The sequence below is a fragment of the Salvelinus sp. IW2-2015 genome, linkage group LG5 (assembly GCF_002910315.2).
Source record: "Salvelinus sp. IW2-2015 linkage group LG5, ASM291031v2, whole genome shotgun sequence".
In the NCBI taxonomy this organism is placed as follows: domain Eukaryota; kingdom Metazoa; phylum Chordata; class Actinopteri; order Salmoniformes; family Salmonidae; genus Salvelinus; species Salvelinus sp. IW2-2015.
This window is the reverse complement of record NC_036844.1, coordinates 17,686,725-17,712,121: the sequence shown is the minus strand read 5'-3', so window position 1 is coordinate 17,712,121 and position 25,397 is coordinate 17,686,725. Positions and strand designations below refer to the sequence as shown.

The following is a 25,397-nucleotide window of genomic DNA, read 5'->3' as shown; positions in this document are numbered from 1 at the left end:
TTGATCAGGGGCAGAACGACAGATTTGTATCTTGTCGGCTCCGGGATTCGATCCAGCAACCTTTCGGTACTGGCCGAACTCTCTAACCACGAGGCTACCTGCCGCCCCTAGGAGCACCATCAGCMGCTAATTTCCCCAAAGATTCTTAAAAACCTTTGATTTTGGCTCTGCTTTTCTTTGATAACTCCACCATCACAGTTGCATTTTATGTAATAAAGTGTACACTTGTACTGCACTGTTATTTTACTATTTACGGTCTTCTTATTACTGCATTTGTGCTAGTCATGTAGGAAACAGGACATCATGCCCATACAACACACATTTATTATATTGTGTTAACCTCTGATCCCATAAATGTGCTCTGGAGGCACATCAGGCTCTGCAGTAGCCACATATCTTGTGCATAATTACTCTTCTAAAAAAATGGAGGTGGAGTAATCAAAGAACATAATAAAGACAGTGGTTGTAGTCCAACCATGATAAAAGTTATATATTCCATTTTTATTTCACATGAACTGCACACACACACATAAATGCAAAAAAAAAAAAATTCTAAAATTTGATTTGGTACCACAGAATAAGTTACATGATACATGTTCCATCTTTCAGATAATTCATGGACTCCATTTGTTGTGTCATTGCCAGAACATCATGGAATCCAGTAGTGAGGCCAGACATGTGCTGGAAATAGGCCTCCTTCTCCACCTGGACAGATAGATTATTCACCCCGGCATCTTTCAGAATAGCAGTCACCTATAAATGACAACATGAAAATGGTTTGAGATGTATTATTCATGAAAACACAATTAACTTAACCCAAAAAATAATCAATAAACATTTTTTTACACTCGCCTGCTGTATGATCCTCTGCTCCACAACGTCTGACATCAGCTGCAGGTGAATCGTTCCTGCGATGACACTGGCTGAGTGTCTCCAAAAGTGAGGGTCGCGGTAAGATAGCACACCTTCTACTTTCTCAATCTGAAAGAACACAAAATTACCCAACCTGATTATTCATTGTATGGRCCGCTCTTCAAACAATATCAATCAACCCAACATGATTATTCATTGTATGGTATGGTCCACTCTTCAAACACTATCAATCAACTGAACACAAATCTAATGTACTTAATTATAATATTTCGATTTTGATTTACTTTACTATGTAAGTACAGGTTTTGCTATCCAACCTTTTCCAGGGCGATGTTGAGGTCCTTCTCATGTTCAGGAGGCGTCCTCAAGAGGAGGACCTCGGCTGCATCTGTCAGCAGCGGGATGACACTGAGGAAGATGAGGGTGGAGATGAAGAGGGAACAGATGGGGTCAGCGATCAACCAGCCAAACTGACGAATGAGAATTGTGGAGATGATCACACCAACACTGCCCAGCGTGTCAGCCAGCACGTGCAGAAAGACACCTGGAAAAAAATACGCATTTAAAGCCGTGATTAAACACTGACTGTGGTCCGTCATACAGTTGAAAACAACGAAGAGCAAATGAGCACCTAATTTGGACGTACATTCATAACACCTCTCTTCAGCTCAGCTCTACAAGGAATTATGAACAGCTTTTATAATGTGGATCACTCACCTCTCATATTGGCATTCATGCCCCCGCCATGGGAGTGGCCATGGCTGCTTCCATGACTGTGTCCATGACTGCTCTGCCCATGCCCGTTTCCACCGTGCCCATGTCCCCCATGAGAGTGCCCGTGCTCACTGTGCCCATGCCCGTGGGAGTGGCCATGATCATGTGATGAACAGTTGCTTTTAGCGGCACCGTGGGAGTGGGCGTGGCTGAAGGCACAGATACCCACTAGGTTGACGAGGAGACCTCCAACTGACACAGGCTAGGGAAAACACAGATGCTGTGTTATCAGGGTTACCAGACGAACATTTGTTTAAACTCTTTTGGACAACCTACATATTATTAGGTAGAGAAACTTGAATATGTTTGATACAAATGTTAACATGATGAACATAAAGAGGCATTATGAGAAGCTGTAGACATGGTTAACTTACTGTCAACATGTCTGTGTTAATGTTGGGAGGGTCTACGAGTCGTGTGACCGACTCCACAAAGACAAAGAAAGCTATGACCATGAGGAACAAGCCATTGATGAATCCAGAGAGAATTTCAACTCGGCCATATCTGCAAATTGAAACAGAACATTGATCAATTACATTTGAATTTCTCAACTTGACAATAATAGCTCCAGATAAGAATGAAGACGTCCAATTAGGGCTGGGCGATATGACGATATATATCGTGTGACGATAGAAAAACTTCTATCATTTCATATTATGCTCTATCGTTTATTTCGTTGTGTCGCAAATCACACTCTATACGGCAATATTTTTCGTTGATTGGACGACGCTTTGCGTTCTTCCACACGTGCAGAAGGAAATTTGCAACACAAACAAACATGGAGGAGAGTGAACGTGACACAAAGCACGGAGCTCGTATCTAAAAGAGGGGCTACTTCGGTCGCTTGGACGTGGTTTGGGTATCAAAAGTCTGACACGGGCCAGAAAACCGTCCTCTGCAAAATATGCCGCAAGCCGGTCCCGACAACAGGCTCAAACACCACTAACCTCTTTTACCACCTACGCAAGAATCATGTGAAACAGTACGGAGAGAATCTAAGGATGAGACCCAAAACAGTACAATCGAGTGCTCAAAACAAACCACCGACTCAGACATTGCAAGAGGCTTTTGCCCGCGGCACACCATATGGCAAAGAATCACAAAGGTGGAAGGAGATAACAGCTGCCGTTACAACTTACATCTGCAAAGACATGGCCCCAATTTACACTGTCGAGAAACTGAGGTTTCGTGAGTTGGTGCCAACACTCGACCCAAGGTACCAAATGCAAATTGATAAGTGACAAGTATTAATGCCAAAATAACATTTAAAACAGGCAAGCCCCCCTCCATTTAAAAAAAATATTATATATATATATATTTTTAGGCCTATATTTATTTTGTTTGCAACTATATTTGAAGTGTTTTCTATTTACCTTTTTAGGTTTCATAAATTTGGTTACATTCTTAATTGAAAATGTGCACAAAGGTTCTAAATAAAAGGAGAAATAATCATATGAGTAAGTACCTTTTATTTGTTGATTATAACTCAAAATGTAATAAGAAATAGGCCTTTACATGTGGTCATTTCATATAAACTATTTATTCATTGAATTTACAGAAAATGTGCTATATCGTGATATGATTCGTTATCGGGATATGAAATTACTTATAAATCGGGATATGAGATTTTGGCCATATCGTCCAGCCCTACGTCCAATACCTCTTAGAGCAGCTTATCTCCATTACTGAGCTTACCCATAAGAGAATATCCTGGTTGCTTTCCAGCGTGTCATGAGAGCTGCGAAGAGGCCCAGCACTAGAGCAGAGCAGTCAAACAACATGTGGAAGCCATCAGAGATCAGGCCCAGGCTGTTGGTCCACACACCGTAGAAGAGCTCCACAAACGTGAAAGCCTAGAACGTGGAAAACAAGAAGTAACAAGCAATTTAGTCAACTAATCTTAATTTTTTAGCCACCACAAAAAGCTCTGTAGATAAGGCATGGTACTGAAATTCTCAAGTCTAGATCACCCAGTCCAGTCATCTGATATTCAGTCCTGTGTATTCTCATACCTGAGGTTCTACTTACCAGATTGAGACAGAGGAAGTAGAAGATCTGTCTGGAATCATACTCCTCCAGGATCTGTTTGAGGGAGTCTTTGATGAAGCGGGGCAGAGACTGGGACGTGTGCTGCAGGGCGTCCCCCATGAAGTTATACAGAGGGGTTCCCTCGGGGGAATACCCCACCAAGGTCCCCTTCTGACCCTTCTTCGATGGTGACGACAAGATGCTGTCAGCTGAAAACAGTGAGAGAGGGGGATTTACGCTATATGACATGCTCAATGAATGCCACCTGAAAGTTAGACTACTTAATGTCAGTCCTTACTCTGACAAAAACTGTCTAGCCACCATGAAGTCAGTCATTACTACTGCCGGTACTCTCACTCACCCATGATGAAGAAGACTGCACTGACCAGCACCCCCCCAGAGAGCACATGCTCCGTCTCTGTGCTCTCTTGCTGGGGGGTCTTGCTCATGGTCCGGAGCTGTTCCGTCAGCGGGTGGGTCCAGAAGTTGGCCAGCAGCAGCCCGCTGAGGAAGAGAAAGATGGAGCCATAGCGGGCACACCTGGGAGCCTCCATCTTGGTGATGCAGATGGACTCTACATAGAACTCCAGGATCATTACAGAGAAGATGATCATCCCAAATGGCAGGATAAGAGCCGACCATGACTCCACTTTGCTCTGGAAATTTAGAATCACAGTTTAGGCACTTTGTACTCTTTATGCAGTAACAAATACCCAATTGTTTGGGCTCTTAACCTTACTGAGACAAAATATTTGTAAAGAAATCTGATAAAGCTGCATTAGATGCCTTAGAACTGTGCTTTCCCATATTATCCATCTCTTACCTCTGTGGTGGCTGAGAGCACTATGACCCAGGGCAGCAGGACTATGGAGGAGACCAAGTTATCCAGGGCATAGAGGCGTTTGGCTCCCCCGATCTCCACAGACAACTTCCTGGAAGCTGTGTGGAAGCCAATCTTCAGGCAGAGAGACACCACCAGCAACACAACCCCACCCTGAGAAAGAGAGCATTAGTGGCTTAACTTTTCTCAAAGTGTGGAGAAAGGAGAGAAGATGGAGTTGAGGCACAGGGAAGATTACATCCACTAGACAAGCAAATACTGTACTTGTGATGTGATTGATTTCCTTACCTTGTGATCTGCTACCCCCAAGAATGCAATAGCAGTATAGAGAGCATGAGTGAGGGCACTGTCATGGTGTCCTTCAGCTAGAAGAGCAGATGATTAAGGGAAAGACTATAGAGGTTAGACATTATGATCACCCATTCAGAAAGAAAATAATGCACTTGTATACCCCTATTCTATCATGCATTTCAGAAAGGATACGATGTTCCGCCATCTTCGCCATGAGGTCATCATTGTCAAAGAGAAGGAGACAGATGACAGCGATAATGAAGAGAGCAGCACCTCTGGTCTACAACACAAACAGACATGTTGTCATTCACAACATCCACAGGGGTTTGGAAGACATTGAAATGAAGATTGATAAGACTGTTTAGAAAGAAATTTAAAAAACAGATGCACACGTGTGCTTACCTTGGAGGGGCCACCTCCTGAGCTTGTGAATAGAACACTGAGGAGTGCGATGACCACCACATCGCTGTGCTCAAACAGTAACAACGTCCTGAGCAAGAAGGAAAAAAATAGGATCTTATCAAGGAGTGTCTGAGGTCGTACAAGTAATGACATCAAGAAACAAAACCCTCCATTCAATCAGACGGCTGACATGACATCTTACCTTAAAGGTCCACAGAGAGTGAGACCAAAGAAACCCAGCAGGGAAATGATGCAGCTGATGACCGAATGTTTGAGAAGCTTGATCCACTGCAATAAAGATGGGTGAGGGTCACGTGATTACTCCTGGAGTGCACATGCTGTCTATGACACATTATTTGTGTCTCCGAGTAAGACCTGAAAGCAAGGCAAAAGCATACCTGTCTCTTTGAAATTGCTTTCCCAGAAGAGAATGGTTTTTGGAAGAAAACCAAAATCACTGCACACCTAGACAGGAACAAGAGACAGATGTATTTTCCATTCATAACAGAATAAACTCAGATTTTAAATCGGAGGAGAAAAGGGTAACAAGGAGCTACTCACCCCAATTTTAGTATGAAGATGAACTGAACAATATGGACAACTTTAAGGAGGTCATATGATTCAAAGATCCCAAGTGCCTTCAACACCTTGGACACAAGCAGTAACACTATGTACCTGGTTAGCCTGAAAGAGAGAATACCAAATGCAATCTGAGAACATGAATTTGCCCACCTAGCTAAGGACGACTAGTGATGACAATCAGTGACATAAACACAGCCATGATGTAAACAATAGCCTCACTTCTACTGTAGGCTAGCATTGAACAGAACATACAAGCAAATACTCTGAATTCAACTAATGTGGTACAATCGTCACAGGATAAATAGTTAGTCAGCGAAGAAAGCAACTGACCTAGCTGAGGAACGCTCAGCTCTGTTCTCTCTTGAGCATTCCTCAGCTACAGCTAACATAAGCTGCCTAACCACAACAATTTAACGTTACTAGAAAACTAGAGGGCTTACCTGGCATTCGGCACTTCAACCCTGCCAAGCTGTCCACTGGAAAGTACATTGCTGCTGTATTTGTCATCCATTTTTAAAGCTAGGCTGAAATTCAACAAATGTAATGATCCATGCGACCAGGCTGGTGGTTGCTAGCGAACGTTGGCCTTGTAAAGTTGTGTCAAAGAGATTAACGTTACTATAGTAGCTGTTGTTAGCTAGCTAGCCGGCTAGCTTATCATATAATTCAACAAGGCATCGTAGCTAGCTAGTTAGCAAGACCTCCCTCTTACAATACAGATGCAGACCATGTTCGTTCAAATATCCGGCATAATTAAGAATATGGTATCATAAACTATTTGTAAAATTGCTTCCAAAGGAAASAATACCATCCCAGATGGTGGCGGCCACACTTCCGGATACTGTAAACGTTTCCACGTCACAAATTCGCGAACCTAATGCCGCGTTCAAACAACTTGGAACACGGAAAAATACGAGGTCAAATCATGACGTTAGTGATCTTCAGGTCGGGAATTCGGAGCTCTAGTCATAGGCCCGAGCTCCCGAGCTGAATTCGGATTTGGATGACCATTCAAATAGATTTTTCTCAGTCGACGCTTGTTTTTTCCGAGTTCCCAATGGTTTTGAACGTACTAGAGTTCCCAGGTCCGAGTTCCCATCAGTTCTGCTTTGTGCAGCCAAAGTGAAATTATAGCCTTTCCCCAAAACATTTTATATTTAGACTTTGGATTACATATTTTATACTGCTGTAGGATACCTAAAAAGATACATTGATTACTGCTCTTACAAAGAGTTTTATGAATACATAATTCCAATATACTTATTTAGTAAACAAACCACATATGAAGGCAGCACTAGTTGTCAAGCTCTTATCTGTTCTTTATGTATGCAGCTATTTGTAAACAGGTAGGCCTTCAATATTTTCAATATGTTTTTATTTATTTTAGTAATGCAAGAACATTTGGTATGTACAGTCTTCAGAGAGGTCCGCACAGTAAAAGCAGGATTTTCTCATAATATCCCTTGTCTCCTCCTGTTTCACAAAGGAAACGGGGTAATGAGTTAATGTCAAAATAATTTAATAAAAAATCTCCAACTTTCTCCTGATTCTCACCCAGTGTTGTGTTGTGTAATTCACCAGGGTGTGCTCCTGTAGTTTTTTTTTGTACATGGTCTCAAACTCTTCCATCACCTTCTTCAGGTCCACCTCAGAGCGGCTCAGCAGGCATCCTGATCAGAGTTTCATCACACGTACCGTAGCCCTGGAGAGGAGTTTTATATCTTTACCAAATACACCATCTAATACAGGTAAGCACCAACGCACACACGCATGAACACACGCATGAAACACACACACACACACACACACACACACACACACACACACACACACACACACACACACACACACACACACACACACACACACACACACACACACACACACACACACACACACACACACACACACACACACACACACACACACACACACACAGAGAGAGAGTGAAGAAAACAGGCTTGCAGCAGACACTTTACTACACTATCAAAGACATACAGATCAGTTGAATATAAATCACAGAAATAGAGTACAATGTATCAATCATGATAGTGGAGATGACCTCACCAATGTCTATGAGGCAGTCCTCAACGTCCCCCTTCGGCTCCAGGTCGAGTGCTTTGGGCCAAGCCACAACACTGAAATCAGAATACTTCTGGAATGCTAGGAGATAAAAATAGACATTGATTCATTCATGATTAAGGACAGTCTTAAGAATCTTTCTTTCTGTGTCCGTTTTATGTGTGACCTGTTTGTGTGTGGTTACATTACACCTGTTTGTCTGGGTGTGTTTGGACCTTCTGTTGTGTGTTGGAACCTATGTAGTGATTTTGTACCTGGCTATTTTGGAGACTCTGCAGGCCTTCTGTGTGTTTGTGTGTGTTTGTACTCTTAATATGCCTTACCTTTGGCGAGCTGTGGGCCGCTCCTGCTGCAGGAATGTCAATGAAGACGGCGACATCAATCAATCAATCAATTTTATTTTATATAGCCCTTCGTACATCAGCTAATATCTCGAAGTGCTGTACAGACACCCAGCCTAAAACCCAAACAGCTAGTAATGCAGGTGTAGAAGCACGGTGGCTAGGAAAAACTCCCTAGAAAAGGCCAAAACCTAGGAAGAAACCTAGAGAGGAACCAGGCTATGAGGGGTGGCCAGTCCTCTTCTGGCTGTGCCGGGTGGAGATTATAACAGAACTATGCCAAGATGTTTTCAAAAAATGTTCATAAGTGACAAGCATGGTCAAATAATAATCATGAATAATTTTTCAGTTGGCTTTTCATAGCGATCATCAAGAGTTGAAAAAACAACAGGTCTATAACTGTCCATAACCGCAGGCAAGAACAGCTGAAACTGGAATAGCAGCAAGGCCAGGCGGACTGGGGACAGCAAGGAGTCACCACGGGCGGCAGTCCCGACGCATGGTCCTAGGGCCCAGGTCCTCCGAGAGAAAGAAAAGAGAGAAGGAGAAAATTAGAGAGAGCCAAGATTTTCAAAATGTTCATAAATGACAAGCATGGTCAAATAATAATCAGGAAATTAATCTCAGTTGGCTTTTCATAGCCGATCATTAAGAGTTGAAAACAGCAGGTCTGTTTTCAACTGATGTTTTCAACATCAGTCCCTTTGGTATTCTCTCCTGCCTCAAAGAGAGCCTAGGAAACAATTTTACCACATTAGAGACTGACTATGTGCCCAGACATTATCATGGAGTTATATTATTGCATCCACTATGTTGTTAAAGGTCCTACCCTTGCACCCTTTTTGGCAAGATCGATGTCCACGTCAGTGTCTTTACTCCTGTCAGCCTTCAGAAGGGCCAGAATTGCGGGGGTGAAGTCTCCACTGGTCTCACATTTAATGACCTTGTCCAAGTCCTTCTGGTATTCTGTAGGAGAAAGCGAGCGAGACATTTATAACGCTTCAATACATCCTTACACTCATGATCGATCTTGAAATGAACACATATTCACACTATCCATGAAGGTCCTCTTGATCTGACAAATCTCCTCGTGTGTCCTTGATGCCATAATTTCTACCAGAAGATCCTAATTTGTGCCCAAACGCTATTGAACAAAACAAGAACCATATCGAATAGCAATTGAAGCATAGACCTGCCCTACAGTACATGATAATATTGGTCACAATTGGTCACCAAATAAAAGGGTGTGTGTGAACATTTGCAATTTCTTTCAACATGGCGCAGGATAGACAGCAAGGGAGAGGAAGAAATCAAAGAGCTCGTAGACAAGGAGGTGGGCATGGGCCCCGTCAAAGAGGTGGGCATGGGCCCCGTCAAAGAGGTCAAAGAGGTGGGCATGGGCCCCGTCAAAGAGGTGGGCATGGGNATGGGCCCCGTCAAAGAGGTGGGCATGGGCCCCGTCAAAGAGGTGGGTATCAGAGAGAGGGAGGCAGACAACATGGAACATGTGTCTAAAGTCCAGGCCATCGTCGTTGACCATGTGGTAAACAGAGGCCTTACCATGGCAGAGGCTGCTAGATTAATTCACCCCAATCTGAAAAGATCAACTGTCAATTCGATCATGAGAACATTTCGCCAAGAAAACCAGTAAGTCTGCAGAATATGCACTCTGCTTTATCATTACATTTACAGTAAATGACATGTTACAGTAAATTACATACAGTAAAAAAACATGTTAATGTTCTTACAGTATGATCTATTGACAGTATACACTGTTCTACCCTCAGAATTGACAGAAGACCCTGTGGCCGTGTGCTGACCAACCAGCAGGAGTGAGCAGTGGTGGAAAAGGTGAGAGCCAGCAGTGACATATGGCTGTTCAAAATAAAGCAGGCCATTGAGGAGACCGATGACACCTTTATCAATGTGGCATCCACCAGCTTAACAACAATCATCTGCCTTTCGAAGAGGCACCAGGTATCTATGAAACACATTTACCTTGTGGCTTTTGTGAGAAACAACGACTGGGTGAAACAACTGCGGGCCTAGTATGTTCAGGTACAGCACTATATTGTAAGGTTCTGTATTTATTTTCCTAGTCAACCTTGTGTTCTGTTTCTTTGTGTTCTTGAAKGTAGCCCTGTCTTTCATTTRTGRTKATTGATTTCCCCTGTGTTAGTTACTCACCTGGTCTCATCAGCTCCTTATTTAGTTCAGTTCATTCTGTTTGTGCCTTTGTGAGGTATTGTTCGCTTTGACTCTACTAAGCCTTTTCCTAGCTCGTTTGTGAGAAACAGTTATAGCCTTCAGTCCTAGTTTTGATTCACCTGCCTGTTTGCCTACCTGTGTATGACCATTGCCTGCCTGTGACCACGATTCTTGCCTTCTGCGAAATAAACACCTGCTGCGCTCTGCGCGTGAATCTATACCTTTTTCTCCCTGAGTATTCATTACATATATACTGTATTACTGTTACTATTTGATGTACACGTTACTTCACAATATCATATTGGAACTATACTGTAAAAATAACTAACAAAAATATATTTTAGAGGGTGATAGTGCTTGATGCTGCTGTGAACTATCACAAGTATATCTTTGTTTATGAAGCGGGCTTTAACCTGGCCAAAACTTGGCAACTCATCGGCCAACGGGCGACCGTCCAAGTGCCTGGACAACGTGGGGGAAACATCTCCATGTGCGCAGCTATCTCTGAAGATGGTGTGGTATAACGTAGGTCATTACTTGGATCCTATAACACTGCACACCTCATTGTGTTTCTCAATGAAATTGAGCAGGACTGTCAAGGTGGAGAAGTCACCGATGACATTGTGTAGGACAATTTCAGGTTCCACCATGCAGAGGGGGTTCAGGCATGGTTTTGGGCCCATCCCCGATATGTGACCCTGTTCCTGCCCCCATACTCTTCTGTCCTCAACCCTATTAAGGATTATTTTTCAGCATGGATGATCGCCGTCCTCATGAGCTTGCCACCTTCCTTCTGGCAATGGACGGTGGCTTACGACGACATCAATGCAGACCAACGTCAAGCTTGGATTTGCCAACCCAAAAGGTTTTTCCCGCGATGCATGAACAATGAGATTCACAGTGATGTGGACGAGAATGTACGGCCAAATGCTCAAGAAAGGCTTGATGCAAATGAATGCGTGCTAAATGTTATTTCATCTTAATTAATTTAATTTGTTTCATTTGAACACGTATCTTGCATTGGATGAACTGGTAGTTAAAACGACTAAGTTGAAAATATAGAATTATGTGATTAAACCAATGTTCTCATTAGATTTCACAATAAACGTATATTTTGAATCAGTGGTTGTGTGGTGAGAGATGTTCACAATCCAAATGAATGCACAACGGCAAGTTTTGAATGAAAGACTGGCTGTGTTACAAGTGACCAGTTTGGAGTTTTGTACTAAAAGTTGTGAAAATATACCAAAAAACCTTCTTGCTGTTTACCTTTGTAGCTTGTCTGAGCTGGTGGGCATCAAATTAGTCAGGGGTCATCAGCAGGGCCAAAACCACATCCTTCAGATCTGAGCTCAGAGCTGACTTCAGGTCATCAGTCAGAGCCTGAAACAAGTTAGAGGGGAGGGGACGAGATGTGTAAGGGGCAGTTAGGAGTGGGGATTGGCTGAGGGGACAATGTTGTGACTCATATGCCCAGAAGACTGCTCATAGACTATTTTGATTTGTTGTCTCTGCCCATTGCTCCTCTTCACCAGAACTGTCATAGTCACATCCTCATCCACTCCTGTAGAGGTAATATTGATCATTAATAAAAACACAACAAAACCGACTGAGTGAATAGTTAAATAAAGGTTAAATAAAACATTTAAATTAAATAAAAATAGAAGCCCATTGGATAGAAACTGGTTGAATCAACATTGTTTACACATAATTTGAACCACAAAATGTAATGTGATGATATTGAATCAACGTGAGTGTGGAATTTGTCGTTGTTGATTTCACGTTGAATTCACGTTAGTTGACAACTCAACCAAATGTAAATCAAAACCAGACGATGAACTGACGTCTGTGCCCAGCGGGAGGGGGGCTTGGAGGATGACTATTCTGATACATGGTGTTCTTACCTTTGACTTCAATGGCTTTCTCAAGAGCTGTTGCATCGCCACTAGCACTTAAGTGTGGATATGGGGCTACTGTTCCATAATATACAGGCTTTGATTTACCAAACATTTGTGAGTTGTCTTCCATCTTTCCAGCTGTTATGTCTGTTTCCATCTCTACAGCTGATGTGACGGTTTCAATCTCTACTGTTTGCGACTGTTTCCATCTTTACAGCTCGGAATTTAGTTATATCTGTGAAAATAATTCCTGTAAGTACAGTGTAACAGGTGTTGTAATTACTGATTGTTACACTGTACTTATCTCAGTCAACTTAACCCTATCACTAGTCCTCACACTAATCCTAAGCAATAGCAGTATAATTACAGTGTACTTGTTACACTGTACTAACTGGAATACGTACACAGTAATAAGGGCAACTGTAATGTAAAGTGGTAACAACAATTTCATAAACAGAATTATAATTAAAGCTTCAATAAGTAACTTTTTTTGCGACTTGACCAAATTCACATAGAAATATGAGTTATAGATATGTTATTCTCATTGAAAGCAAGTCTAAAAAGCGGTAGATCAGCTGAAAATACAATATTTTGGGCTCTGGAAAATATATTTCACAGATGGTACAATGACTATCTACACTGTACTTCCTTGTTTTGTCACATAAACTGAAATTAAGCAAACTTTTAGAATTTTAGCAACCAGGAAATGGTGGAACGATTTCTGCATAGTGCACCTTTAAAGAGAATGAGCACAAGTGCATCAATACTTCTTATACGTTCCTTATGGTCACAAGGCCGCAGAGCCAGACGGATTACCAGGATGTGTCTTCACTGACATTTTCAACCTCCCTGACCGAGTCTGTAATGCCAACATGTTTTAAGCAGACCACCATAGTCCCTGTGCCCAAGAACACRAAGGTAACCTGCCTAAATGACTACAGACCCATAGCACTCACATCTATAGCCATGAAGTGCTTTGAAAGACTGGTCACAGCTCACATCAACACTATTATCCCAGAAACCTTAGACCCACTCCAATTTGCATACCGCCCTAACATATCCACAGATGATACACTCTATTGCACTCCACACTGCCCTTTCCCACCTGGACAAAAGGAACACCTATGTGAGAATGCTATTCATTGACTACAGCTSAGTGTTCAACACCATAGTGCCCTCAAAGCTCATCAATAAGCTAAGGACCTGGGACTAAATACCTCCCTTTGCAACTGGATCCTGGACTTCCTGACGGGCCACCACCAGGTGGTAAGGGTAGGTAACAACACATCCGCCACGCTTATCCTCAACACAGGGGAGGTCAGAGACCTGGCCGTGTGGTGCCAGGWKAACAACCTCTCCCTCAACGTGATCAAGACAAAGGAGATGATTGTGGACTACAGGAAAAGGAGGACCGAGCACGCCSCCATTCTCATCGACGGGGCTGTAGTGGAGCAGGTTGAGAGCTTCAAGTTCCTTAGTGTCCACATCACCAACAAACTAACATGATCAAAGCACACCAAGACAGTCATGAATAGCACACAACAAAACCTATTCCCCCTCAGGAGACTGAAAAGATTTGGCATGGGTCTTCAGATCCTCAAAAGGTTCTACAGCTGCACCATCGAGAGCATCCTGACTGGTTGCATCACTGCCTGGTATGGCAACTGCTCGGCCTCCAGCCGCAAGGCACTACAGAGGGTAATGCGTACGGCCCAGTACATGGGGCAAAGCTTCCTGCCATCCAGGACCTCTATACCTGGTGGTGTCATGCACCCAAAAATTGTCAAAGACTCCAGCCACCCTTTTCGTTAGTTTAAAAAAAAAAGTTTAAAAATGTAAGTGCATTGTTGGTTAGAGGCTTGTAAGTAAGCATTTCACTGTAAGGTCTACACCGGTTGTATACGGCGCATGTGACTAATACAATTTTATTTTATTTTATTTGAATGTTAGAAAACCTCACCTGTTAACCTGAAGAGATTGTCCTGAGTCGCAGTTGTCTTGATTGTGTTGTTCACTACTCAACAACACACCTTGCAGTGTCTCCACCATTCACTTCTCAAACCCCTCCGAGCCTGACAACATTTTATCCCTCAAGCGAACCTTGTTCAACCACAACAGATTTAGCATACTAGTGCCTGTGTTAAAGATTACAGTAAGAAGCAGAAATGCTGCAAATCAGTCGTTATGTAGTGGGTTTGATTGCGGTGATGTCTGATGTTCTCCTCCAACACAATAAAAGTGATAAGCATTTCACGACATACCATGAAGACGTGTTGTGTTAACAAAATGTTACGTCAAAGTCAGATTCATTGAGTGAAATACAAAGCCAGTAGGCATGTACAGTATGTGAATAAAAGGTTGAAATGTGTTTTCCCAAACCGTTCCAAACACAACCGTTCCAAATCTGTTATTCCAAACTATTTCAAACACGAGGCAAACTCAATAAAGACACAATAGCAGTTGAATAATTGTATATCTCTTTATACACTGAGTGTACAAAACATTAAGAACACCTTCCTAATATTGAGTTGCCCCCCCACACATGGATGCTGGCCCACGTTGTCTCCAATGCTTGTTGTTTCCAATGCTACCCACAGTTGTGTCAAGTTGGCTGYATGTCCTTTGGGTGGTGGACCATTCTTGATACTCACAGGAAACTGTTGAGAGTGAAAAACCCAACAGAAAAACCCAGTTCTTGACACAAACCAGTGCGCCTGGCACCTACTACCATACCCCATTCAAAGGCACTTAAATATGTTATCTTACCCATTCAACATCTGAATGGCACACATACACAATCCATGTCTCAATTGACTCAAGTCTTAAAAATCCTTCTTCAACCTGTCTTCTCCCCTTCATCTACACTGATTGAAGTGGATTGAACAAGTGACATCAATAAAGGATCATAGCTTTCACCTGGATTCACCTGGTCAGTCTATGTCATTGAAAGAGCAAGTGTCCTTCATGTTTTGTACACTCAGTGTACAGTCCCCAACCTAATCCAAAATGTGAATTTGTTCTTAAGCAATTAGTAGCTCAAATCCAACACTTTCTTGTACAATTCAATACATTTGCAAATTCTTTAGTTAAACAATTGTTAGATTTATAAAAAATCTTGACTTTTATTTTTCTTCTGGGTGCTAGCGTCTTGGAGGTGGCTGTCCTCTCCCCCGTCCTCGCCCTGGTCCCCCTCCTGGCCCCTGCTGACCATTTCCAGGCAGAGGTCCAGGCCCCCGGGGACCCGGTGGGCGGGTCACTGCGCCTCGAGCGTTGGGATTTGGTGATGACAGGGACACGTCTTTCTGCAGGTTCACATCCTTGCCTGCAGTTCCTGGCCTCACCTTTGTAGACTTTCCACCTTGGTCTGCTTTATTGTCTGGTCAGGGAAGACATAGGGGGAGTGCATTGGCTCAAAGTCTAAACAAGTACAGCCATATTTTTGCTCATGCAACCTGGACATAACATAGTAAATCCAGGACTCTCCAATTAGTATGATATGTTATGTTTTGTATGGTTTTTCTATTAATTTGTGGATGTCCATCATCCATTTCGTATGATATGTTACGAATTACAAATTGCACATTGTACAATATGTTACGAATTTGCTAAACTTATGATATGATACGAATTCCAATTTGTGGTGGCTAACATTATCTAGGTGGCAAGGTGGTTAACGCTAACGTTGGCTAGGTGGCMAGAGTTAGCTATGGTTTAGGGGTTAAGGTAAGGGTTAAGGTTAGGGGTAGGAGTTAAGTTAAAGGGTTAAGATTAGGGAAATGGCTAGCTAACATGCTAAGTAGTTGCAAAGTAGACAACAGTTGTAAGTAGTTGCAAAGTTGCTAATTAGCTAAAATGCTACATTCGTCCGAGATGAGATTCGAACATGTAACCTTTGGGTTGCTAAATGTTTGCATTATAAACCTACCCATCCACCCCAACCAACCATCCTATTTTTGTTTTTGCCTTAAGTAACTTTCTGTTTTATGTAACCATACCAAACAGAACATATCATATTAATTTGAGTGTCCCCGGAGTTACGTTTACCATGTTACGTCTAGTCTATGAGACCAGGCTGGCTCATGATATCATTGATTTCAGCCATATTTAACATCAGGTCAAACAAGATCACCTGCGTTGCACTATCGGAGCTAAGGTTTCATACACATTTAACGTGAAGGTATGATGCTCACCTGCACCTGTCTCTGGTGGGGGAGCTGGGGGCAAGAGAGAGCGGTTGGGGAGCAGGTCCTCCAGGTCCTTCATGACCTGGTCTGTGCTTTCAGTGTTGTTCCTCCTGTTCTTCTCCTCATCTCTTGCCTAAAGAGAGACAGAGAGTGTGTGTTTGTGTGTGTTTGTGTGAGTGATAGATAGATGAAAGATAGATATATACATGTAGATAGATAGATGATAAGGAGCAAGTGAGTATTATTTAAATAACAGTCAAAAGTTTTTTGAACACCTACTCATTCATTTTTTTAAACTATTTTCCACATTGTAGAATAATAGTGAAGACATCAAAACTATGAAACTGTTGGAAAAGCATTCCAGGTGAAGCTGGTTGAGAGAATGCCAAGAGTGGGCAAAACTATCATCAAGGCAAAGGGTGGCAATAAAATATATTTTGATTTGTTTAACACTTTTTGGTGACTACATGATTCATATGTGTTATTGCATAGTTTTGATGTCTTCACTATTATTCTACAATGTAGAAAATAGTTAAAAAAAATAAAGACCCTTGAATGAGTAGGTGTCCAAACTTTTGACCGYTAGTGTGTATATTAACCACATAACATTTTTACGTGAGACTGAATTAATTCGAAAAACCCTCAGACTCACCATCTGCATCTTCTTCTTCAGCTCCGCGTTGGCATGTTGGTACGCCTCAGATACCGAGTTCAAATAGTAGATAGCCAGTCTGTGGGGAAGTACATATCCATCTGTTTACAAATGTAGATATTGCAGTTTAGCCTATAGCATATAATATATATATATATATATATATATGTGTGTGTGTGGTGTGTGTGTGTGTGTGTGTGTGTGTGTGTGTGTGTGTGTGTGTGTGTGTGTGTGTGTGTGAACGTATGTGTAGCTATATACTCTTCTACTCACACCATCAGTAGCACAGCTGGTATAATGAGGCCAGGGTTGGCTGCATAGCCCATCAGTGTTCCAGAAAGGCAGGCAGGTCCAGGTCTATCGTCTCCATGATGACATCAAACATCTTGGCCTTCCCACTGTGGAGATCACATATTGTGTGAGTCTGTATTTGTGATTTTTTTTGTGTGAGTATGTAGCTACAGGTATGTGTCCTGACATATTGTATATTGTTCGTTGTGTTTATGTGTAGAGATGTGAGTGCATTTGCAGGGATTCTCCTCTGTGAATGTGTATGTCCTACAGAACAGTAAACATGCCTGTGTGTGTTACCTGAATGGCCCACAGTCAAAGGAGGGTGGCAAAGTCATGATGGTGTAGACCACAGGCAGTAGACTGAGAAAGAGGAGAGAGGAGAGGCCCATGTAGAAGTTGTTGGATTTGGAGGCTTTGAAGACCCTCTCATGGGGCACGTTAGTGGCCATTACGGGCCCAGCACTGGTAGTACATGGAGGAGAGGAGACGCAGGACGTTATCCCTACCAGCCCTGGAGCATAGAATGCACCCTCAGTCCTGAGAAAAAAAAAGAGAGAGACACAGAGACACACACACACACACACACACACACACACACACACACACACACACACACACACACACACACACACACACACACACACACACACACACACACACACACACACACACACACACACACACAAACACACACACACACACACACACACACACACACACACACACACACACACACACACACACACGATCAGCAAAGGGAATATACTACATGAGTTCTATAGTTCTACAACCAGAATAGAAATATCTCTTACCAGATCATTCCTTGGTTGAAGACCAGACCAAGAACGTTGCCACTGATGTCAAACTCTCCATACGATGGCTAGAGAGGGAGAGACAATCCATATCACAAACAGTGGTTCAAACTTCTGCCTGGCAACAAAAATGTAGACCTCTAGAACATCCCCGCCAATGGACAAGATAAGACATTTGTAACAATGACCAGTGGAGCACGTACATATGTGGCTTCGAGGTCCCAGCACCAGCAGTAGTTGAGGAACCTGACAATGACAGCCCGCGCAAAGTCACCAATCAGGATGGTCAGGTAGGTCACCTGGATGTCTGAAACGGTCAGCTTCACAAACTCCTGTCGCATGATGAACATCACAGACAGGGCTTCACAAAGGTACATTGCATACAACAGAAACAATGACCATATCACACCAGAGATGAGGATATCAGTAAGGTGTCAGTACTATGCCGACGGCGGTCTCCCAGCATGGCCCCCTGATGACATCAGAGGGGTCCATGGGGGGTGGGGTGGTGTCCGTGTCATTGTTGTAGAGGGTGAAGTTAGCGTAGTATTCCTTCTGGGCCCAGATGGACGCATTCCTAATGGACACCTCCTCCTCAAGCTGAGGGGAAGGAAGGAAGTCATCGAATCACAGGTCATACATTACAATGCACTACCCATTCATCCCAATGACAATGCATCTCTCTGAGGAACATCAGTCCTAAGAGTATGAAACCAATCCCTCACTACAGGATGCACTGCGTTGTTTACAGAATACGTAACTCAACCGTCCCAGTATTAAACCTTATCCTTCTCATTGACCCTTTCTTATTATCCCAAAAAGGATCCTGTAATTCCGCTCTCAGTGTAGATTTAAGATGAACAAGAAAGAGCTAACGTCTGGTAGTGGCCTAAAGTAGTGTGAGGCAGCCTTACAGTACCTTGTTGTTGACCTCATCAAACAGGGCAAACAGGAAAGTGTAGAGGTTTCCCAAAAAGAGGGCAAAGATGCGCCCCAGCTGCCATTTGAGGGCGATCCGGGGGTGGTACTCCTCCAGCTCAGCAATGGTCTCAAACAGGGGAGGACACACCAGGCCCAACAGGGACATGATGAGCTCCAACTACACAGTGGGACAATGGGAGGAATCATACCATCTCTCCACTACACCACCACTTTACACAACACCATATGATCAAACATATTTCGGTGATGAAATAGAGAGGGAAGTTTGTTTAGTCATTAATGAATGAGATAAAGAAAATGCTACACTATTATGACATAATATCACTATAATTTATTCCACGTAGAAACTGATTCCATTGGTTTCAAAGGATGTACATGGCATCAACAACTCCAAGCATTACCTCGTTTTTCTCGTACCAGCTCAGGTCGTCCCTGTTGGCAAATTCCTGGGACCTTTTCACCACAAAGAAGATGAGGTAGCCACTTCCTCCCAGGCAGCAGATGATCATGAAGTTGGCCAGCACACGCAGGAACCTCCTCAGGTGGATGTTCTCATCCTTTTGGTTCTCCTGCTCATCCACGATGGACTCCTGCACTCAGACAGACAGAAAGACAGTTAGATTATGGGCCACTAACATGTTTAAGTGGTGCTGTGTAATTAGTGGGAAATAATATATGTAATTATATTGGATTGAATACAGTAGAGAATACTCAGAAGAACATCATTCAAAAGATCAGACATTGTGATGAAGTTGCGAAAATAGAACACATGTCTCCATGGTTACCTTGAAGCTGGTGGTGATGGAGGCGTACTTGTTGTCAGCCGTCTCGGCGTTGCCGATGAGGTAATCCCAGCTGGTGAACATCTTCCAGGCAAAGGTGAACTCCCCGTCATCTCCGTCCCCTCCCCCCACGTCAGCATTCTTAGCCATTCTATCAAAACATATATGAATGACAGTGGGGAAAGGCCGTCATCCAATTTCAGATCAAACACCATGAACAAACAAAATGATTTGTATTTATTTGTTTATTTTGATCCCCATGAGCTTTGGCAGAAGCAGCAGCTACTCTTCCTGGGGTCTATCTTGATGTGTTAAGCTGTGTTTGACATATGTGTGACATGGGATCATATTTTATAAGTGGYGGATTGGGTGGTGACTCACGTTCGTATCACCACCATCAGGCTGTAGCCAAAAGTCCCCACTCCTACCATGAGGTAAGACAGCGGGAGGCGGAACTTCAGCAGCCCAATGGTCCTCTGGTTGTTGTAGTAACCATAGAAGAGGACTGAGTATTTGCAATATCCCTGAGAGAGAAAGAAGTGATTGCAAGTGATGAACTGCGCTCTTATAGTGTACCAATAAACTGTGTCTTCTGATCTTCACGGGTGTCTCCAGACCCATGCTGATCATTTAAATAGTACAGTATGAAATATCATCACATCATATGAGCCTGAACTCTTTGATATGGTAATATTTGATAGGCTTTCATGCAGAGTAAATAGAGGGTAGCCTATCTCGACTGCATGTTTTAACCCACGTTGAAGTCCATGAGGACAGAGTAGTCTTGAGCAGTGGGCTGCTCAGCTCTGGGCACTGTCTTTCTGGGAATGGATCCATACGGAAGTCCCATCAGAACCTGGAGCCATAAAACATTTAAATAATGATTGATAGACTGCTAGAGTATACATTAGAGTTGTATCTATGTGTTAAAACTCTTTGTGAGGCGGTTTTACCTCTGGGATCACAACCAGTCCGAAGGTTAAGCCAAAGAGGACCATGTTCATGCCATACATCCAGCGCAGGAAGATGAAGTAGGAAGCAACTGAGGACCCAAAGTGACCTGAGGGGAGAGAAGTGACCTATAGGGTTTCTTCACTAGGTTGTAGCGATCAGCTGTCATTCAACTGGCCTTTGTCAATCAGCTCAGTATATTACTTTATCTTGTGTCGTGACCTGTGTTCAGGAATATTTTCAGTATTTTGGTGTTTCGAAAGTGTGGGGTATCAGGTAACTCACTTTCAACCTCTTTTATCTTTCGTTCCCATGGTATGCAAGTCGTTTTGAAATTTTCAAAATCTCTTTGGAATTTGATCCATTTCTGGCGAAAAAGAAAGACAATCATTTTTATAGCCTCGTATTTTGACAACCACAAAAAGCTAAGTGGCAGAACATCATATATTGTGCTCATGGTTCCATACCTTCGTCATCATGACTTTATAGGCATAAAACTTCCTGCCTTTTCCTTTTCCCAAAGCCCCTTCAAATTTATCCACAAATTCTTGACATTCTCTGAGAACAAATCATAAGGTTAGCAACAGAACAGCTACAGTCAAGCTCAAATAAATTGATAAAATTAACAAAATAGGAAAATAATTCTGACAGGAGGTGTAGAACATACTTTAAAATGGGGTACAAAAACACAGCTATGATCAATGAATAGAGCTAATTATTATCTGAAAGTGTATCTCAACTTCATCCTGTCCAATGACAGCATATGTCATTTTTCCAGTAGCCTATGCGAGTGCAATCAGTCAACTCGTTCATTACTTCAGATGTACCAGCCTCCTCTTCATTCGCCAGGGCTTGTTCCTCATAATAGCTATGACCTTCTTCTTCTCCTCCACCTCCTCCTTCAGTCGTTCCATCTCTCCCTCTGACATGGACTCTTCCTCTGAGTCTGTGTTAGAGTCTGTGTCTGAGCTGGGAGTTAGATAGAAGATAGAGGAAGGGAGACAGAGTGGAACAGAGAGAGCGGAAGACAGATTGTTAGGAGAGAGCGATCGAAGGGAAAGAGAGGTCAGTGATGGAGAGAGACAGAGAGAGAGAGATAGTTGGAAAGGTTAGACAGGATGTCCCTCTATTTCTCTTGGTGCAAGGGTAGCAAATATTGTATAATACAGTTAAATAAGGTATTTGACCCATTATTTTGATTCCTGTGCTGTTTAGTACTACGTTTAGAATCTTGGGCCCTGATTTCCACTCAAGATACCTGCTCTCTTTCTTCTTCTTCTTCTTCTTGTCCTTCTCGTCTTCCTTCTCCTTTCCTTTGCCCTTCCCTTTGGCATCTCCTTTCTTATCTTTGGTCTCCTCTTCTTTCCCCTTCTTTCCCGTGGCTCCCTTCTTGTTTCTCTTGTTCCCCTTCTCCTCCTCGCTGTCCTCGTCACTGTCCTGGGCCTTTCCTCCTTTCTTTTTGTTTGCTGCTCCTTTATTTGCTGCTCTTCCTTGTCTTCTCTTGGGGGTGTCATCCTCACTTTCATCGTCGGTGTCACGTGACTTAGCACCTTTCTTCTTATTGGCTCCTCTGCGGTTTCTGGGGGCCTCCTCTTCCTCCTCGTCCTCATCATCCTCATCAGCTGGCTTTTTGCCCCTGCCGCGGGCTCCTCCTCTGCCAGCTGCCGGTCTTCTGTTCCCTCTCCTTCGACTGGTGTCATCTGTATATATATACACGCACGCACGCACGCACGCACGCACGCACGCACGCACACACACACACACACACACACACACACACACACACACACACACACAAATGTATGCGCGAGAACACACACACAACAGCTCAACACATGCAGAAATATACACTTTTAGCACAATGTAAAAAAATACACTAATACAGATAGAGCTGAAGCTTTTAAAATATCAGGTCAATTCTAACAACCGGTGTCAGTAGCTGTCCTCCTTCTTCACAGAGAAAGACACCACTATAAGCTCTGCTTTATACGGGTCAGGTGAGAACTCATCTCCGCTTACCCTCACTGTCACTCACGTCCCCATCGATCTCGATTCCAACTGAATGACAACGCAAACAAATAAATGTCCACCACTCATTCAAACATCTCTAAAATGGCCCAGCATGAATCTATAAAGGAATTTTGCATTTGCATCTCATATAAAGTCTTTATATCACCTCAAAGCCAGAGCATAAAAACATTAACAACTGAGATTCTGAATCCCAACTCACCATCCTCAATCTTCGCCGCCACATCACTCTTCCTAGGCATGGTGGTTGGCGTGAGATATTCCCTGAAGGTACTGGGACTTTAACTGGACTGAATGCACCAACCCCTCCCCAGGTACACAGAGCCAGAGCTCTACCGGGACCTGTACCTCGCTCTAGTAACTAACTCCCTATCACTATGACAACTACAGCATGTGACCTGCCTCCATAGGTGTTATATTGTTTCTGGAAACAAAAACATGATATCATAGCTGCAGACATCAAGGAGTGTGTAACTTAATCACAGCAACAACAACAAAAAAGTTCCAGCATGATCTGGTGTTGGTTTTCTTAAATAAAACCCAGAGAACCCCCATAGGGAACCTGAGGAACCATTTCAGTGGACAGCATCTGTGTCAGACAGAAGGTTAAGGGAGTGGACCTTCTCTACGGTCCATATAGCAGCAGAAGGACAAGGACATTTAAACAGTTAGAGACACTCTCACTCGTCTGGACATCAGACACCATGACCACACACAGACCAAGACGAACAGCCTTAAAGATTTAATGAAGGTTTAGGTTTCCTTTTCAAGACCCATTAGGCAAACCTCATACACATTAGACACATCTTACACATTACATTTGCTATTGATACAATGCCTACAGAATATTGGAGAGCTATTGCCCACAATGACGGTGTGAGAATGTACAGCGGTTTGTGTAGTAACACATACAGTACACACACAAAGATACAGAGCGCACACCGCTGAGCCTGTCGGCCCCCATTAAATAATGAAGAGGAGCTCATCTTCCACAGCCAAAACGACACCATCACACGCTCCTCCACCCTGTCAAGTAGAAAACACACACACGCACACATGCATAAAACATTGCATCTATCACCAGTATCATTTWAAAAAAAGTGCAATCATAATATTACAATTTCATTTTTCCAACCAATAATATTCCAGAAATGATTCCACCTTCAATGAAAATGGAAACCAGGTCATCACCAACAGCTTTCATGCCAACGTAGTCATCATTCTAGTCTGAAAACTTCCGCGCTTCAAAATGACTCAGATGATTTTAAATCAATATTTAATGCATTTCTGCCATGAATTGTGCATGAGTATTTAATGTTAATGCTTCCAGTCTGGAGGATGCAGTAATATCACTTTAAGGGGACGTTTACCCGTTTTTTGTTTTGTTACAGAGAAAATAGTTTTTTTTAAACATTTTGCTGAGTTATGTTTGAATTATCCTGTTTACAACATCAATAACAACACTAACAGAAATAGTATTGAAATATGGATTTATGGGACAGTGAACCTTAAAAAAAAAAAATTGTGCAGAAACATTCAGAATGGCATTCTGATGTAATAGGAGTTGGTTTGGAGTGTTTTCTAACATACTTTGGACACATTTTCATAATGCATTGTAATCAATGGGCAAGTGATGACTAATGGAACAAAATATTTTTTTAAAAGGGGTTTCGGGATCAACTACAAACACAAAAACTGTGAAAAAAGTATATATGTAAAAATGTTAGACAGGACAGGAGGAATGTTTAGTCTGTGCTGAAAAAAACACTACAATCATGTAAAGCCACTCAGTCAATGTATATCACAAGATCTTGAAAAGACAAACAAATACACGGTTTGTATGTCCGTTTTACAGCAGCTACATGTCACCTTGACTTGTGCACAAATCAGCAAGGAACAGAGATCTGATAAGGTGGTGACGAAAACAAATGATCAGTCAGAGCAGTCTCCAGCCTGTCACCTACTGGACAAGAAGGATATTATCATTGGGTTTGTGATAATCTCCCGTGGGCACCCAGTTGACCAAATTACACAAGATTTTACTTCTGGGTTAATAAAGATTAGTTTTGTGAACAAAGAGGTGTTTTGTTCGAGAATCAGATGGTTTAGCAATCTTAGAAAATAAAGTGTGAGGAAATTCAATGTGTAAAATAAAAAGTACCTCCCTGTACGGCCTGTTATTCCTGGCCTTATAATAACTATGTCACTTGACAAGGACAAACAGTGTTTCTCACCACTTGATGATATATTGTAATAGTGTACAATTGATTGATATTACTGATCAACCCATACAACTTACTTATGAACTATGCAGACAAGCAGGTATACTAGCAGGTAGACTAGCCAATGGACATGTAGGTACATGTTGTAATGTAGGTACATATGTTTATGCTCTGTCAGCAGTGGTGTAAAATACTTAAGTAAACATACTT

At 42.6% G+C, this 25,397-nt stretch overlaps 2 protein-coding genes and 1 pseudogene across 2 annotated transcripts; all 3 read right to left on the bottom strand.

Annotated features, from left to right (window-relative positions):
- Positions 1-480: 480 nt before the first annotated feature.
- Positions 481-6,669, bottom strand: slc30a5 (solute carrier family 30 member 5). The gene is made up of 16 exons (XM_023987625.2): positions 6,232-6,669; positions 5,771-5,893; positions 5,608-5,674; positions 5,412-5,497; positions 5,210-5,297; positions 5,000-5,087; positions 4,805-4,881; positions 4,499-4,669; positions 4,037-4,331; positions 3,676-3,884; positions 3,343-3,500; positions 2,022-2,151; positions 1,591-1,849; positions 1,191-1,417; positions 853-981; positions 481-753 (listed from the first exon to the last, which is right to left on the bottom strand). Exons 1-16 carry the CDS (start codon positions 6,300-6,302, stop codon positions 583-585), a joined length of 2,349 nt encoding a protein of 782 aa, XP_023843393.1. The 5' UTR covers positions 6,303-6,669; the 3' UTR covers positions 481-582.
- A 2,221-nt stretch (positions 6,670-8,890) lies between these two features.
- Positions 8,891-12,450, bottom strand: LOC111964520 (annexin A1-like; annotated as a pseudogene).
- A 2,512-nt stretch (positions 12,451-14,962) lies between these two features.
- tmc2a (transmembrane channel-like 2a) lies at positions 14,963-23,207 on the bottom strand. Its single transcript, XM_070443477.1, is given in 23 exon segments — positions 14,963-15,696; positions 16,511-16,637; positions 17,157-17,235; positions 17,430-17,493; positions 17,496-17,554; positions 17,748-17,902; positions 17,904-17,950; positions 17,953-17,987; positions 18,263-18,330; positions 18,466-18,594; positions 18,704-18,862; positions 19,182-19,361; positions 19,606-19,794; positions 19,990-20,137; positions 20,368-20,510; positions 20,744-20,842; positions 20,940-21,046; positions 21,223-21,304; positions 21,405-21,495; positions 21,754-21,906; positions 22,196-22,787; positions 22,957-22,995; positions 23,168-23,207. Coding segments are annotated over 23 exon segments (3,021 nt in total). The 3' UTR covers positions 14,963-15,460.
- Between the last annotated feature and the right edge of the window lie 2,190 nt (positions 23,208-25,397).

Coding starts and splice junctions, on each gene's coding strand:
- slc30a5 (XM_023987625.2), bottom strand. CDS start 6,302: ATGGATGACAAATACAGCAGCAATGTACTTTCCAGTGGACAGCTTGGC. Junction 5,894..6,231: donor GTTGAAGTGCCGAATGCCAG/GTAAGCCCTCTA, acceptor TCTCTCTTTCAG/GCTAACCAGGTACATAGTGT. Junction 4,882..4,999: donor GGCGAAGATGGCGGAACATC/GTATCCTTTCTG, acceptor CTGCTCTTCTAG/CTGAAGGACACCATGACAGT.